The sequence below is a fragment of the Maniola hyperantus genome, chromosome 14 (genome assembly GCF_902806685.2).
Source record: "Maniola hyperantus chromosome 14, iAphHyp1.2, whole genome shotgun sequence".
Lineage (NCBI taxonomy): Eukaryota > Metazoa > Arthropoda > Insecta > Lepidoptera > Nymphalidae > Maniola > Maniola hyperantus.
This window is the reverse complement of record NC_048549.1, coordinates 7385314-7401470: the sequence shown is the minus strand read 5'-3', so window position 1 is coordinate 7401470 and position 16157 is coordinate 7385314. Positions and strand designations below refer to the sequence as shown.

Genomic DNA, 16157 nt, shown 5'->3' with positions numbered 1-16157 from the left:
AACGGACTAAAAAGTCGTCTTAGATAATATTTTCCATCAGGATTTCCATGGTTCAACCGTCGTCGGTCGATTCACAATGTTTGACACGTTTCTAAAGTTACCCTTCATCACTGCATGTATGTATGTACTAATATGTATTTATGGAACATTTGCGAATAGCAATTGGCAACTCTATGTTCCAAATTCTAGTAATTTCCAGTTCCGGCGCGTCGGCCATTTTCATTATCGAGTTGTTCGTTCGCCGGGTCTGTGTGGTCGAACCCAGTTAATGAAAATTAAATAATTTATTTAAAATTCTCTCTATAGAGAGGTGAGTATACTTTCACGATTTTCTGAGGTTTATTTTATTCGTATAAATATCCAATAGGTATAAATGTTACCTGTGCTTAAATCGAATCGATGTATTCCAGATACCCACTCAAGCGTTTACGACCACGTAGGTACTGCCTACAAAGAAACAAAGACGCATTATGCAGTTTAACAGCTTTCATAATCAACATCCTATGTAAGTATAAAAATCTTTTTTATAACGCTACAATAAAAATAAAATTCGAAACTTTCTAAGCCGCATGAGATGAGCCATGAACCTTTGGGTCGGCGGCCATTTTGTGCACAGCTGTTAAATGGACGCAACTGCTAGGTCACGAAAAATCAATACCTAGTCAGCTTTGAATTTACGGGATATGTTTTTCTAATCCGTTTATTCTATCAATTGGAACTTGAAAGCTTAATTCGATCATTTTACTTTTATTCATGTCGCTAGTAGATTTTTGTTAAAAAAAATTGCAGTTAAAGCACATTAAACCACATAAGGTGACTAGGTAGACTATTATAGGTACCTAGATAAAGTATCTAGTTATGTAATCGGGACTTCTGTTATATGTCAACTTTTATCTGAACTAAACTGACCATAAGAAATGAAATTGAGCCATAATTTATTGATTTTGTTAAAACCTATGTTGGTTGAATTAAAATTATTACAGTTCTTAGGCAAGGTAAATCATCTAGAAACACATAATATACAATTAAGCTTTCTATTTAATAAAAGAATAATGATAACAAAAATACAAGAAACTAGTATGATTTTTTCCAAATACAGTGTACTCTATAACATGTTCATTGTAAGGAAAAACTTCTTATAACAAAAACAAGTTCAAGTTAATACTCTTTCTAACGGAACAGCCATTCTCTATTAGAAATGAATACATTAATATTTTTGTCTTTGTTATTGATTTACAAAAATTCCACCTGAATCTTTGAAGTGCTGCTATAAACAGTTGATTTGCTTTAGGTAATTATTATTGTCAAATTACTGCAACAACTCTTGGACTATAGTGTCCTTAAGAAAGTTTGGTCTTCAATAATTATTGTTCTTAATTAATATTATGTTTAGGATTATTGCAATATCTGACTTATCTTAGGTAAATCATGATTCCACAGCTCACTACAGGAACATAAGTCATCTTTCTTGTTAAATATTTTAGGTTTAGCCAATGTTCTTTGGATAATATTAGATTTTAGTGAAATTTGATTATGCAAGCTATCACTGTACCAAATTTTGTCAAAATCGGTTTAACGGATCGGCTGTGAAAGGCTAGCAGATCGACATTTATAATATTATTAGTATGGATATAGATAAATGACTAATATAGCGTGTGCTCATAGTACAGCCAGCGTGGTTTCTTAGAACACGCGGGTGCTGGCGGGGGGGAAAGGGGTATGCGGCGCTCGCGGCGCGCTCCCCTAAGAAAAGGCAGTCGGGTTCGGTTACTAATGGGATGTACACGTGGTGCCATACTTACGTTAGTTCGCGCGTTTTTCCTGTTTTTAGTTACCGATTTTTAAGTGATTATAATAGTAACTCACATGACTCTTTTTTTTACAACCCAACCCGCCACACTGGCTGCCCAACGTGATTAAGGGTTTTAAGGGTTTCATAAACGATCATTCGCGTTTTCCGTTAACGGTTTTTGTGAACAATGCCCCGAAAAAGGGTTAGTTTGAGTGATAGCCAGGAAGACGGAGATCAACAACCAAGCAACGTTACTATGTCGGCTGAGCATTTTTCCACTTTGTTGACGTCGCTCCAGAAACAAAATGCTGACATATGTGAACGGTTGATACGTGAAGTACGTTCATCAACACCCCTTGAGGGGTCTCCATCACCTATACAAGCCAGTAACAACGGGAATTTTTCGAAATGTTCATCGCGTTACAGCGGCGCATCGAACGAATGCGTGGAAGGCTTTATAGATGCTATACAGGTATATAAGAATTGCCTACAAATAACAGACGACAACGCAATAAAGGGGCTATCTATGCTCCTGTCGGATAAGGCGGCTTTATGGTGGCAAGGAGTCAGAAAGTCAACCACATCCTGGGATGACGCTGTCCTGCGCTTGCAGTCTGCATTCGGCGCGCGTCGGCCGCCATTTGTTATTTACAGGGAATTATTCGTATTGGCGCAAAAAGATGAAAACACAGATATTTTCATATCAAAAATTCGATCGCTATTTGCAAAGCTTCCGGAGGAGGATTTAAGTGAACGTGTGCAGTTAGACATGACTTATTCCTTACTTGACCGCAGAATTAGAAAAAGATTAGATCGGGACGAAATCAAGTCTTTTGATGACCTGTTACGTAAGGCGAGGTCCATCGAAGACTCGCTGAAAGAAAGCGAGATTGTCCCCATCAAAGGGTCTCAGGAATTAAGAAGTAAGAAGTCTTCCACTACAGATTCTCCGTCCAGCACGCCCGTGCCAGCGGCTACCATTCAGCGCGGCGAATACAGCAAAACAGCTGGTTCAGCAGAGAGTTCGGCGACGAAGGAGTCAACGACCTCGAAGCCGCGGCCGCGTGTGTTTTGCGTTTATTGTAAAAGCGGTAAGCATGATAAAAGTGAGTGTTTTCGGTTAAATAATAAAAACAAATCGAGTGATTCGGTTAATAATAATAAAAGTGAGTTAAAGTGCTACGGTTGTGGCGCGCCTAACGTTACGAAAGCGAACTGTAAAAGCTGTAATACTCAGACATTTTATTCGGTTGAGTCAAAGGCGACGGTCGCAATCGGAAGGCAACCGCGTTCCGCAATATCGCCAGGTGGCCGCGGAGAAAGAGCGCGAGGGGCCGACCGTAGCGCGGCGCCGGCGTCGTCCCGGGCGACCGAGGCGCGCGGCGGGGCGGCCCGTGGCGGCGGGGCGGCCCGCGGCGGCGCGAAGGCCCGCGACGGCGCGACGGCCCGCGGCGGCGCGACGGTGGCGAACGCGGACGACAACGGCTACGTGGAGCGTCCTCCTAGGCGATGCGTTACGCCCGCGCATAATATATCAACCGATTTTACGGGTCGAGGTAACCCGTCGCATAGTGACGGAAAATTATATCCGAACGAAAGTGACTTTTGTTGCGACTCTATTTTATGTTCCGATGACAATTTAAATTGTTCTTGTGTAAATAGTAATTCTCATTTTGTAAACCTTAATGATAACTATTTTAAGAAATATGTTTCGCAATCAAACGCGACTTCAAAAGATTGTTTTAACGTTACGAATGGTTATTTTAATGATACTTGTCTTGATAACTGTAATGTTGTAAATAATAATTGTTTTAATAATGTGTCGTATGAACCTAACCGTCGTCCTGTGTTAAATATAAGTATATTGCAAAGGTGTGGCACCGCGTTGGTTGATTCTGCTGCGAAAAGCTGTATTGCGGGGCACACCCTATACTCCCTCCTACGCGAAGTCGGACACCCGTTAAAGTCCTCAACACAGATTGTTAGGTTGGCGGACGGGGTTAGTAGGGAGATGAATGTACTTACGACGGAGTTAGGGGTGACACTACATAATAGAACTAAAATAGTTCCGTTTTTGATCTTTCCGGATTCTAATAATAACGAAAGTTTATTAGGTATTAATTTCTTAACCTTATTTAACCTTGTTTTCGATTTTGGTAACCAAAAGTGGCACTTCGCAGACAGTAGTATGCAAAAGTTCGACATGCAGTTCGAAACAGTGTCACCTCTATCTTCGTGTGCTTCGCTTGACGTGCTGCGCGACGATGAGGCGACTTCGCTTTCTGCGGAGCAAAGAGAGGTTCTTGCGCGTCTCCTCGTGGAGAATCAGGACATCTTTGAGCCAGGGGGAGCGCCAACTCCTTTCGCTGAGCACATTATTGATACCGGCGATCATCTTCCCATTGCTGTTCCGCCTTACAGGTTAACGCCGGCCAAAAAGGAGGTAATGCGGACTGAGCTTGACAAGATGCTGGCCGATGGTATCATCGAGGAATGTGAATCAGCTTGGATGTCTCCAGCGTTGTTAGTGCCTAAGGCAAATGGCAAGGTAAGGTTCTGTGTGGATTATAGGAAGCTCAATGCGGTCACGAAGACCGACGTCTATCCTATGCCCTTGATAGACGAACTAGTACAATCAACAAAAAAAAATTGTTTCATGACTAGTTTAGATATGCGCAGTGGATTTTGGCAGGTTAGCGTACGCGAGCAGGACAGGGATAAAACTGCTTTCGCGACGCCGTTTGGAACGTTTCGTTTTAACAGGATGCCTTTCGGACTGAAGAACGCGCCGTCGACCTTTCAGCGGTTAATCGATAGGCTCCGTTCTGGTTCGTCGTTAAAGAACGTGACGTTGTTAGCTTACCAGGATGACTTACTTGTCATATCGGAAGGAAGCTTTGAAAATCATATCTCTGATTTACACTTGGTTTTCGAAAGGTTACGTTTGTTTAAGTTGCGTGCAAATCGAGATAAGTGTGTATTTACACGTGACGAGGTCAGATACCTTGGTCATCTTATTACTCAGGAGGGTATATCTCCCGATAACGACAAGGTTCGTGCGGTCTTGGAGATGAAGGCACCGTCATCCTTGCGACATCTTCGCACCTTTATACAAACGTGCTCGTGGTTTCGAAAATTCATACCAAATTTTTCAGGACTTGCAGAACCTCTGACGCGTTTAACGAAAAAGAACCAGCCGTGGGTATGGGGCGCAGACCAAGCACGCGCGTTTGAAGAACTGAAGAATCGTCTTGCGTCAGCTCCCATTCTCATTCAGGCAGATTATAGTAAACCTTTCGTACTGAGAACCGATGCCAGCGCCTACGCCTTAGGTGCAGTGTTGCTTCAAGGCGAAGGTAAGGATGAGCGACCGATAGAATATGCCAGCCGGCTACTTATACCAGCGGAACGCAACTACAGTACGACGGAGCGTGAGGCTCTTGCCGTCGTTTGGGCGGTTGAACGTTTTAGAGGATACATCGAGGGTCACGAGGTCATAATAGGCAGTGACCATCAGCCACTCAAATGGTTGCTTACACTGAAGTCGCCGTCGGGTAGGTTGGTTCGATGGGCACTAAAGCTGCAAGCCTTTAATATTCAGTTCCAGTACACGCCTGGAAAAGCCAACGTAGTCGCTGATACTCTCAGTCGTCCCACCTGTGAAGAAGAAGACAAGGATAAGTGTGCTGTTTGTTCCGTCATTATTGACTTACCTGCTCGTAGTCCGGATGAACTCAGGCGCGCGCAGTTGGAAGACCTGGAACTTAAAAAAATTATTAATGAGTTAGAGGATGCTTCTGATCCGCAGGCAATAGGCGTTAAACGTTGGTCTGAAAGGGGATATTTTATTCAGCAAGGTGTTCTTTACAGATACAACCCTGACGTGGAAAGTGAAGAACCTCAACTCGTAGTTCCTGCTTCGTTACGTTTAGAAATTTTAAAAGAGTGTCATGACACGGCCTTGGCTGGTCATCATGGAGTTGATAGGACTTACCATAGAATCGCTCAACGTTTTTATTTTCCAGGAATGCGCAGGATCATCGCTGATTATGTTAAGTCATGCGTCACCTGCCAAAGATACAAACCTTCTAATGAAAAGCCTCATGGACTTCTTCAAACGCCCGTACTTAACCAGCGAGGTGAAGTCCTGGCGATAGATTTATTTGGCCCTTTGCCTAAAGGCGAGTCCGGTGAAAGGTGGATCCTCTTAGTGGAGGACACTGCAACTCGTTGGGTAGAAATTTATGCGCTTAAGGATGCTACTGCAGAGGTCTGCGCTCGAGTTCTTATAGAAGAGTATTTTCTGCGTTACGGTCAGCCGCGGAGGATTATCTCAGACAACGGCGTTCAGTTCATCTCGGCTGTTATGCAGCAATGCATGTACATCTTAGGGATTCGTCAAGATCTAGTTCCTTTGTATCATCCGTCCGCTAATCCAGCCGAACGCAAGAACAGAGATCTCAAATTTCAGATTTCCCGACTCGTTGACACGAATCACTCGTCTTGGCCAAGTCATCTTCCAGCGATAAGGTTCGCGATGAATACTGCAGTTTGCCAGACTACTGGGGTGACTCCAGCTTATCTCACTTATGCTAGAGAGCTGCGTTCTCCAGTCGATGTACATAATGATATCAGGTCTGTTCTTAACAAGGATAATTTTGTCCCTCAGATAACACCTTATCTGAAGAGTTTCATAAACACTTTCATTGCTGTTAGGGAACGGGTAGAGACCCAGCAGGATCGGCGGAAGGAGTTGGCTGATTGTTCCCGAAGTACTGGCGAGGTTTACGAGGTTGGTGATAATATGGTACTTTTAAAGTCACACGTGCTCAGCAACGCCTCGAAAAATGTAACAGCTAAGTTTATTCCCAAAAGAGATGGCCCATACGTGGTCAAAGAGCGAGTTAGCCCTACAGCTTATATTGTTGCTAACTTAGACTCCGCCAATGAGGTTGTAGGTAAATTCCATGTCTCTGAGCTCACGAGATTTCATAGCCGGGATTGTTCGCCTCCTCGTCCTGTGGTTCCTAAGCGTCAAAGAGGGCGTCCTCGCAAGCATGCGTGCCCTGTTTGTTCGTTTGCTTGTGGGCGATCCCGTGAGCGGGGACGTTCTCACGAAATCGAGGGGGAGTATAGCGTGTGCTCATAGTACAGCCAGCGTGGTTTCTTAGAACACGCGGGTGCTGGCGGGGGGGAAAGGGGTATGCGGCGCTCGCGGCGCGCTCCCCTAAGAAAAGGCAGTCGGGTTCGGTTACTAATGGGATGTACACGTGGTGCCATACTTACGTTAGTTCGCGCGTTTTTCCTGTTTTTAGTTACCGATTTTTAAGTGATTATAATAGTAACTCACATGACTCTTTTTTTTACAACCCAACCCGCCACACTAACTAAATATAAATAAAGGAGATCGCCCGAGAACGGGCCCTCTTTTGTGGCGTCGTGTCAAAACTTTTTTTTTTTTTTTAAATGTGTTATTTTTTTACGATTATGTTTTATAACGACTTTTTTCACTCTATCATTGAAAATATCCACAATTACAGTTAGAATCGTAAACATGCATTTATTTTGAAGAAGTATTAATTAAATATAACCTCAATATCAGCAATATAAAAAATAAGATTTCTTTATAACCAGGGTGAATAAATAGAAATCGTTTGCAGAATATAAAGAGTTAATTATTTGTCTACAAAATAAAATTAAAACCATGGTGACATAACAATTATATTAGGAGGGGCCCAAAGCTCCTAAGAAAATGGGCAATCTCTTTTGATTAACCAGAAGAGTAAAATAAGATATTTCATTGAATCCATCAGAGACTTATTTCATTCAAGCCAAGTAACATCATCCAGTAATAGTCTTGAACTAGTTACAAACTTTAATGGAAAGTGACTCTACCTTCATTTCACTACATATTTTATTAGCTCACTGTACTCCCTACTGTCGCTTCGCTCTACTCGGTCTTGTAGGCTCACTTCAGGAGCTTGTTTGCAAGGTTCTGGCTTCACACTTTACAAAAATAGAGGTCGAATAGACAAGACTGTATGGAGTTAGGGTGGTCAGATTTAGTTCTAGTTTAGTTATTATTCAGACTTTAACATCCAAAAATCTTAGGATTTACCGTAGTAGTTTGAGCCTTAACATTTATATGAGAATAAAGATGTTATAATTTAATCAACTCTTAGATTCCAAAAATCTGATCCTTGACAATCACCCTAGGATTTTCGCATAGAGCGCATTTTTCTTTAACTAGTAATTATGAAGTCAAAAAGAGCAGAATTTCACAGTAAAAACAACAATATTGGAGAAATGAATAATATGGATGTTTTACTTTACAGCATTCCGAACCAGTGGTAAATTAAAACTACCTGACTATTAGCACTTGTAAAAAGTTTACATGAATAAAAAAACATTCTATTTTATTCTATTCTATTCTATTCTATTCTTACTTGTAACACCTTAACATATCATACACCTCTTTTCTCTGTGAATTGTTATTAGCTAGTTTATTTAAATGGACACTATTATTTTCAAAAGTTGTCACATGTGTATTATGCTTTGTTTACAGCTTCAGACCCAGGCTAGATCGAAATGAACAATTCGGTAAGATTCCATTTTTCAACCCCCATGATTTTGGTGGGCCCAAGAACTTTCCACCAAGAAACAATATGGGTAACAAAAACTTCAGGCCAAGAAACGACTTTAATAATGGAATAAGAAATGATTTCAACAATACCAAAAATGATGCCCAGGATTTTGGGGGGCCAAAAGAATTTAGGCCTAGGAATAATTTTAATAACCAACTTCAGAAGACCAATGATTATGATGGTGATAAAGCATCCGGTGGAAATATGCAATTTTATAATGGAAAGAATGATTTTGGAGGGCCTAAGCAACAAAGTTATCAAAAAAATTTTGGTCCAAAAAGTTATAACAACCAAAATGGGCATATGAATGGCCAGCAAAGTTATGTTCCTAAGAAAATATTTAACAATAGTTCCGCACAACCGTCGCAAGATTTTAATAACCGTAATTTACAAAGTCGAAAAGCCAAACACCCAGGAGATAGTCTTATTAAGCCACAGTGGGATATGGCAAATCTCGACACCATCCAGAAGAACTTTTACAAGCCGCACGCTAATGTCGAAGGGCGCTCCGAGGACGACGTGCAAACATTCCTAGCCGCCAAGGAGATTACTGTCAGTGGTAATGACGTGCCTCGTCCGAATCAAATTTTCGACGAAGGTAACTTTCCTGATCATATTCTGAACACTATCAAAGAGCAAGGATGGGATGAGCCAACCGGCATTCAAGCTCAAGGTTGGCCCATCGCGCTTTCCGGCCGGGATATGGTGGGTATAGCGTCGACGGGATCGGGCAAAACATTGGCGTACATGCTTCCTGCAGCTGTGCATATTGTGCATCAACCGAGACTGCAGCGCGGCGACGGTCCTATTGCGCTGATCTTAGCCCCGACAAGAGAGCTCGCGCAACAGATACAATCAGTCGCGCAAGCCTACAGCGCGCGTGGTTGCATTAGAAACACGTGCCTATTTGGAGGGTCACCGAAAGGGCCGCAGGCTAGAGACTTAGAAAGAGGCGTCGAGATTGTTATTGCGACACCGGGACGTTTGATTGATTTTCTAGAAAGGGGTACTACTAATCTACGCCGATGCACTTACCTGGTTCTGGATGAAGCTGACAGGATGTTGGACATGGGTTTTGAGCCTCAAATCCGTAAAATAATCGAGCAAATTCGCCCCGACCGTCAAGTGCTGATGTGGTCCGCCACTTGGCCCAAGGAAATTCAGGCTCTGGCTGAAGATTTCTTAAACGATTACATCAAAGTGAACATTGGCTCATTGAATCTTTCCGCCAATAATAATATTAAACAGATAATAGAAGTTTGTGAGGAGCATGAGAAAGAGCTTAAACTAACAAATCTTTTAAAAGAGATAGCATCTGAGAAAGACAACAAAGTTATCGTTTTCGTCGAGACAAAGAAGAAGGTAACATACTGGTTATTTTTTGTTCACATAAATGGAATGTAATATGGTGATACGACAGCCAATGAACAAAGTTGCAATGTTTCAGGTGGACGACATCGCCCGCGCTGTGCGGCGTAGCGGACACAAGGCGCTCGCTATCCACGGCGACAAGTCGCAGCCGGAACGTGACGCCGTCCTCACGGAGTTCCGCAATGGAGCCACTACTATTTTAATTGCTACAGATGTCGCAGCCCGTGGTTTAGATGTCGAAGACGTGAAATTTGTTGTCAACTACGATTATCCTAATTCGTCCGAAGATTATATCCATAGAATTGGTCAGTATTTTGATATTAAAAATAGGAGTGATAAAAATAAAACCAAGAGACTAAATTTCCGTATTTATTTTTTCTAGGTCGTACCGGTCGCTGCCAACAATCTGGCACAGCTTATACTTATTTCACGAGCGGCGATGCTCGTCAAGCTCGTGCCCTGGTGGCGGTCCTGCGGGAAACGGGACAGAATCCTCCAGCCAAGCTGAATGACATGGCCAGAAACAACAACAATAACTCTAGTAAGATTTAGTTTTGTATTTTAAAATTAAATACTTGGTCGAGATGGCAAGTGGGGAGGGAACGCCCCGCACACCCGCACAGCCCTCGTGATAACCCGGTGCCGGCGAGCGCGGGTAACGTGGGGATGAGCGGGGCGTCCCCCCGCCTCATACCGATTGCCTTCTCGACCTGTCGCGTACTATATAATGACTTTTGCTTTTTAAGTACATAAGTCCATAAAATAAGTTTCATCTGTGTCAAATTTTGGTCAGATTGGTTTAGTAGTTGAGATGGTAACTGACAAACACAATTTCACTTTTATCTGCGTGCCTGAGCCGTGCGCGCGAGCGCTGCAGCTGCGCGTGCTCGACGGCTAATATGACGGTGGTGGGGGAGGAGCTTGGTACTTGCGAGGCTGTTGCACTGCAGGCGCTGATCTTCTCCCTGATACCGTCTGTCTCGCTAGTGGAAGCGGAGCTTTGACGTTTGAAGACCGAGATTGATCATGTACTAACTAATCATAAAATTCCATTTAGGCCGCAATCGCTGGCAGCAACGTAAGGAGAACAACAGCGGTGCGAGCTCACCGCGCCAGAAGAGTAACCAGTGGAGCAACAAGATGGCTACCATGACCATTGAAGATAATCAAAACAACACCTATCAAAACCGTAACCCAAATCAACAAGCTCCTCGATTCTCCAACCAGAATCAAAACAACAACCAAGGTTACAGGCAAAACAATTATCAACAGAAGACAGTGCCCTTCCCCAGTCCAACTGTTTTTGAATCCATGGGAAGCTACCAAGGAGGATACAATAATGGATATCAAAATGCTTACAACAATCAAAACGGCTATGGACAACGCCAACAGTACAACAGTAAGTACATATTTTGAAAGGTGTCCAAAAACTAATTTTATATTGTACTAGATGATGCCTGCGACTTCGTCTGCGTGGATTTAGGTTTTAAAAAATCCGGCATCCGTTTTCCAGGACCTCAACGGCCATCCTGACGTTCACAAAAGTAGCCTATGTCCTTCCCCGCGATGCTAGCTATATCTGTACCAAATTTCGTCAAAATCGGTTGAACGCAGACAGACACCCACTTTCGCATTTATAATATTAGTAAGGATTCATTCAATTTTAGGTCCAATGATCCTCAAAAAAGGACAGGAGGAAAATGGAGTTGTGTTTTTCTATCTATGTACACTAAAATAGGGGTTCGAAATTTGTGTAGTCCACGCGAACGAAGATGCGAAGATAAGCGAGTGTGTAACTATGTTTGTTTTCAAGAAGTTTGTCCAATTCAACTTATTTTACTGTAAATTGTGATTATGTCTTTAAAACAACTTGGGTAATATTATTTCAGCAGACGCTCGTAACGGGGGACAGCAGTACCATCGTAATACTAATTCTGTTGGCAACAAATCTGCTGGATCAGGATCTTCGTACGGATCTCCGCCACCTCACTTCGCAACACCCCCGCATTACCCACAAATTCATCCACACCACCAGGAAATGCTTGGTAAGTTGCCTGGGTAGTAAAGATAGGATTTTTGCTTTTTTTTTTCTTTAGTTTGTATTTGTAGACAATTGGATTTCCCGTTTCAAATGAAAAGGCCATCAGCATACTTGAAATGTCAAACTTATTATTGATATTTTTTTTATTGTTCTACATAATATTATTATTTATTTATTACTTTTGTAGATTTTCTTTACAAATATAAACAAAATATGGTTTGCAAGAGGTAAAATTCTGATAGTCTACACTCTACAAGTGTTACGAAGTACTAAGTACTTTGCCAATGGTACATAATGGATATCACTCATGATAGACGCTAAAATATTGTTATCTAGATGGTTTTCTCTTCCTAACACGCAGCAATTGCGAGTGTTCTGTATTAAGCGTCTTATTCTTTATGACCACGCGCGTGCAAAATTTAGAAAAATTAATTATGAGATTCTGTTTAGTGATTTTTCATAGGCTTCCTTACGTAAGAAAGCAAGGGTTTCCACGTGATTTGTCATGCTACGTGTAAAATAGTTGATCTGTAATTAGTATTGTGTATGTAATCAGGAGGCAAGTTCTACGGCGGTGGCGTGGGCGGCGGCGGCCCTTGCGGCTACCAGGCGGCGGTGGGCGCGGGCGTGCCCTACGCGCACCTGCCGCCCGGCCCGCTGCTGTACGCGGCGCCGGTGCAGCAGTAAACTGCACACATCTTACTATCACAAACGCAAAGGTTGCTTTCTGCTTTATTTTAATTTTCGTTTCGATGCCCCCGTAATCCAATATGAGCTCGTAATATTTTTGTGAATAAAATTCATACATGAATAGATCGCCTGATTTTGTATGCGTTGTTTTTGCTAGAATCGGCGAATAATGCAAAAGTAAAGTCATTAAAAACCCAAATCAACCTTATTTATTATGTGGAACATTGAATTTTTTTATTTTTTAAACCTTTAGAGTATTACTTGGATAAGTCAAATACATAATATTTGTATTGCTAATTATATTCGTATTTGTATTTGGGGTTGTAATATTCAAAACAAATTGTTACATCATTACTCTTATATAGAAACTATTGTTGTACTTAGAGCTGCTTCAATAAGTATTTGAATTTAGATTATGCTCTCGGCCGATGAGGGGCGTTGTTTTTTATGTTAGCTTTTCAATAATTATTATTAATATGAGAATATTTTTTTAGATCTGAATGATAGCTTGCAAACATATTTGATAAGTGAATGGACAGTATATATCTCTTTATTTTGACAAGGAAGAGAGAACTGCCATTTTGTGAGTGTAAACTGTGCAACTTTCCCATAATTCTAAATGCTTTGTGAATTCTCTTTCAGATCGATTTTATAAAAATGTATGATTAAAATAAGTGTGTTAGATTTAAATCTGGTTTATGACCTGTTGACCACTAATATTTACAATAATTTATTGACACAAAAACCTTATTCAAAAGATTCAATATTGCTAGCATTTAAATGAAGCATTTACTTTTTGTGGTTCTTAATATCGCAACTTTGTAAAACTTAAATTAATGTTTCAAAATTTTAAGTGCACTTGAAATTGTACTATTTGAAGAGAAAATGTTGTCTCCAGTTTTATACTAATAGTTATTAATATATCGAGTTATTTACACGAAAATAATTCACATTATAAAACATTTCAAAATAATAAATATTTTTGTGTGTCAATGATAAATAATATATTTAGACAAGATGTAAATATGGTCAACAGCGAATGATCCACTTGGTGGAATGTCTGGGTTCCATCTATAGATGTTAATCACTATTATTGTTAGAGTAGTCGGTGTGGTACCCTCTCGTATAATCCAGGGTGCCTTTCGTTTAAAATGTCTGTATGATGTACGAAATGCACGAAACATGTAGAAGATGAGTAAAATTTAAGGGGGTGGTATTCAAGGGGCGGATATAAAACTGATATTTTATATAGATTATTTTTATTGTTAATGATGATCTTATCCAGTGAACGTGTGCGGGACGAGTTAGTATAAGACAATTGAAGATGCTTTTGATATACTTTAAAACAATCTGTATTGCCAGATAAAATTGTGAATATTTTTCTTTTGTGATGATGACGTTTCGGGTGATTTCGAGGTTATATATTTTTATTCATTAATAGATCTTGAGTATTACGCCTAGGGATATTATGATAATATAAATAGCTGGATTTTGAATGCAGTTACATTGGTAGTATCATTCTCAAAGAAATTTAAGACAGTATGTAAATACGCGCATTTAACGTAGGAGGTTTCAAAATATTCAAACTATGGTTATTTTCTTTCTTAGCAAAATAAGTGACTTAATTGATTTTCGATTATTTTTATATAATGTAAATTTCACATAATTCTAGTTAATTGCTGGAGTTTCTTTGTACGTAAAGGGGTTCTAAGGGCGAAAGGGTAGGAGAGTCAATTGGTACAAAATAATTTTTAAAGCAGTTATTTTGTTTTAGAAGCCCATTACTGTCCAAAGAGAAAAAATCTGTGATATTTCATTACTATAACCTGTCGTTGCGTTGGTCAATTGTTAATACATAAGAGCACTTCCCTCAGTGGATAGTGTAACTAGACAAAAATATATTTTTTGACTATTTGAGCGAATTACATGTATGTTTGTGACAACAAAGCTTGCAAGTGGTTCACAAATATAATATTATGATAGGTGTAAGAATATTTTATTGTTATTCAATTTAGTTTTCAGTTTACCGCTTGGTGACAAAATGTACCAGTTCAAAGGGGACGTAATAGTTATTATCTAGGAATCCCGATATAAAACTGCATATAAAAGATATGAAGTAATAATTACACACGGGTCATAATATGGATTCAAGGGGTGAACAACTTAATTGTGGGTCTCGCGTTTCAAACGCATTTACGATGCGAGATTTGCATGCTGTTTGTGTACATTTATAAGAGAAAGACTGCAATGAAGAATGTGTATATGTGCATATTTTCATCTAAAAGATGTTTTTTCCTATGTGCTAGTCCATCCACGATGTCGCCGAGTGCTCGGGGTATACAAGTGCGAGTTCACGCACGAGCAAGCGCCGGCGGCATCGGGCGGGCTGGATGCCCATGGGTCGGCAATATGTCGAGTATGGTCGCGGATTGCAGGTAGCTCCTGTTTTATGTACAAAGTACTGCACCCACCTCTACTAAACAACTGTGATAATAACACTAAGTAGCGTAGCAGGCGATTTATATACTAGTTACGTCCAAGAGAAGGAATGACATCATATCTGACATATTGTATTGTGATAATAAATAATATATCGAGACGTGTGTACAATTTCTGCACGTTTTGATGAAACTTTTTCTCTAAACAAGACTGATTATAATTATTTCTAATTGAATATTTTATACATGTTTCACTTTGACTGAATGAATCAAGATGTCTGTATTTATATTGGTAGTATTCTTGAGCTGTGTGTTCTCCAGATTTATTATTCACTATGTTGGATATGTGTCAAAGCGCCTTTCTACGCGGTCACCTAATTGAAAATGATATTCGACTCCTAACGTAAGTTGATTTCTATTCTCTTAATAAATTATTATGATGGTAAATGTTGTCTACAAATTGTGGCAGCGACAGAATAAGAACTAACGTCATAAAAAGTATGTTATTATTTGTTGTTTTTTTTTTGCTAAATTTTATTTATTCAACCAGATTATCTCATAGACAATCGTAGATTCATGCTTTACTGTGTACTATTTAAGGATTTATTTTCTAAAATTGTAGGTTTGTGAAAAATATACATAGATTTTTAAGTATGTGGCAATGCAGATCTTCATGATTCTTTAACAAAGTACGTACCTAGCTCATATTTATTCAATTTATAATGTAAAATAATATTATTGATTGGAGAAAGACTCCATTTTAAACTGTCCCAAAGGGAAGTCTTCTGAATGTTTCTGAAAAGTGCATTTCTTCAATGTAATACAGTATTAAATTCCGATTATTAAATTGATGTATGAAACTACTGACTTTTATTTTAAGACTCAATTTACACTGAAAGGGAATGGAAGCGAATTTCTAAAATATTACGTAGCATATTGACTTCTATCTTCACTACGTAAAACACGAATTACTTGCCTAAATGAAAAATTCGCGGGGTCTCCGGCGATTTTGCGAGAATTTTCTTTCTCGGTAGAAATTAGTGCTTTTCGGTGTGGAGATAGATAAAAGTAGCTAATAGCTATGCAATATTTTAGAAATTCGCTTCCATTCCCTTTCAGTGTAAATTAAGCCTAAGCCTTCGGAGAGTTTATTCCTTTTTTCCACCCAAAAATTGCTCGAT

General features: G+C 40.1%; 1 protein-coding gene across 2 annotated transcripts; it reads left to right on the top strand.

The window, feature by feature from the left end:
- The first annotated feature begins 186 nt into the window (after window positions 1-186).
- Window positions 187-15836, top strand: LOC117988422 (uncharacterized). 2 transcript variants are annotated; one of them, XM_034975558.2, is made up of 8 exons: window positions 187-310; window positions 411-505; window positions 8358-9798; window positions 9884-10112; window positions 10190-10348; window positions 10865-11206; window positions 11700-11852; window positions 12405-15836. In XM_034975558.2, exons 2-8 carry the CDS (start codon window positions 471-473, stop codon window positions 12533-12535), a joined length of 2490 nt encoding a protein of 829 aa, XP_034831449.1. In that variant the 5' UTR covers window positions 187-310; window positions 411-470; the 3' UTR covers window positions 12536-15836. The 2 variants fall into 2 exon arrangements, with proteins under 2 accessions (XP_034831449.1, XP_034831448.1); XM_034975557.2 differs by having other exon boundaries at window positions 11697-11852.
- Window positions 15837-16157: the final 321 nt, after the last annotated feature.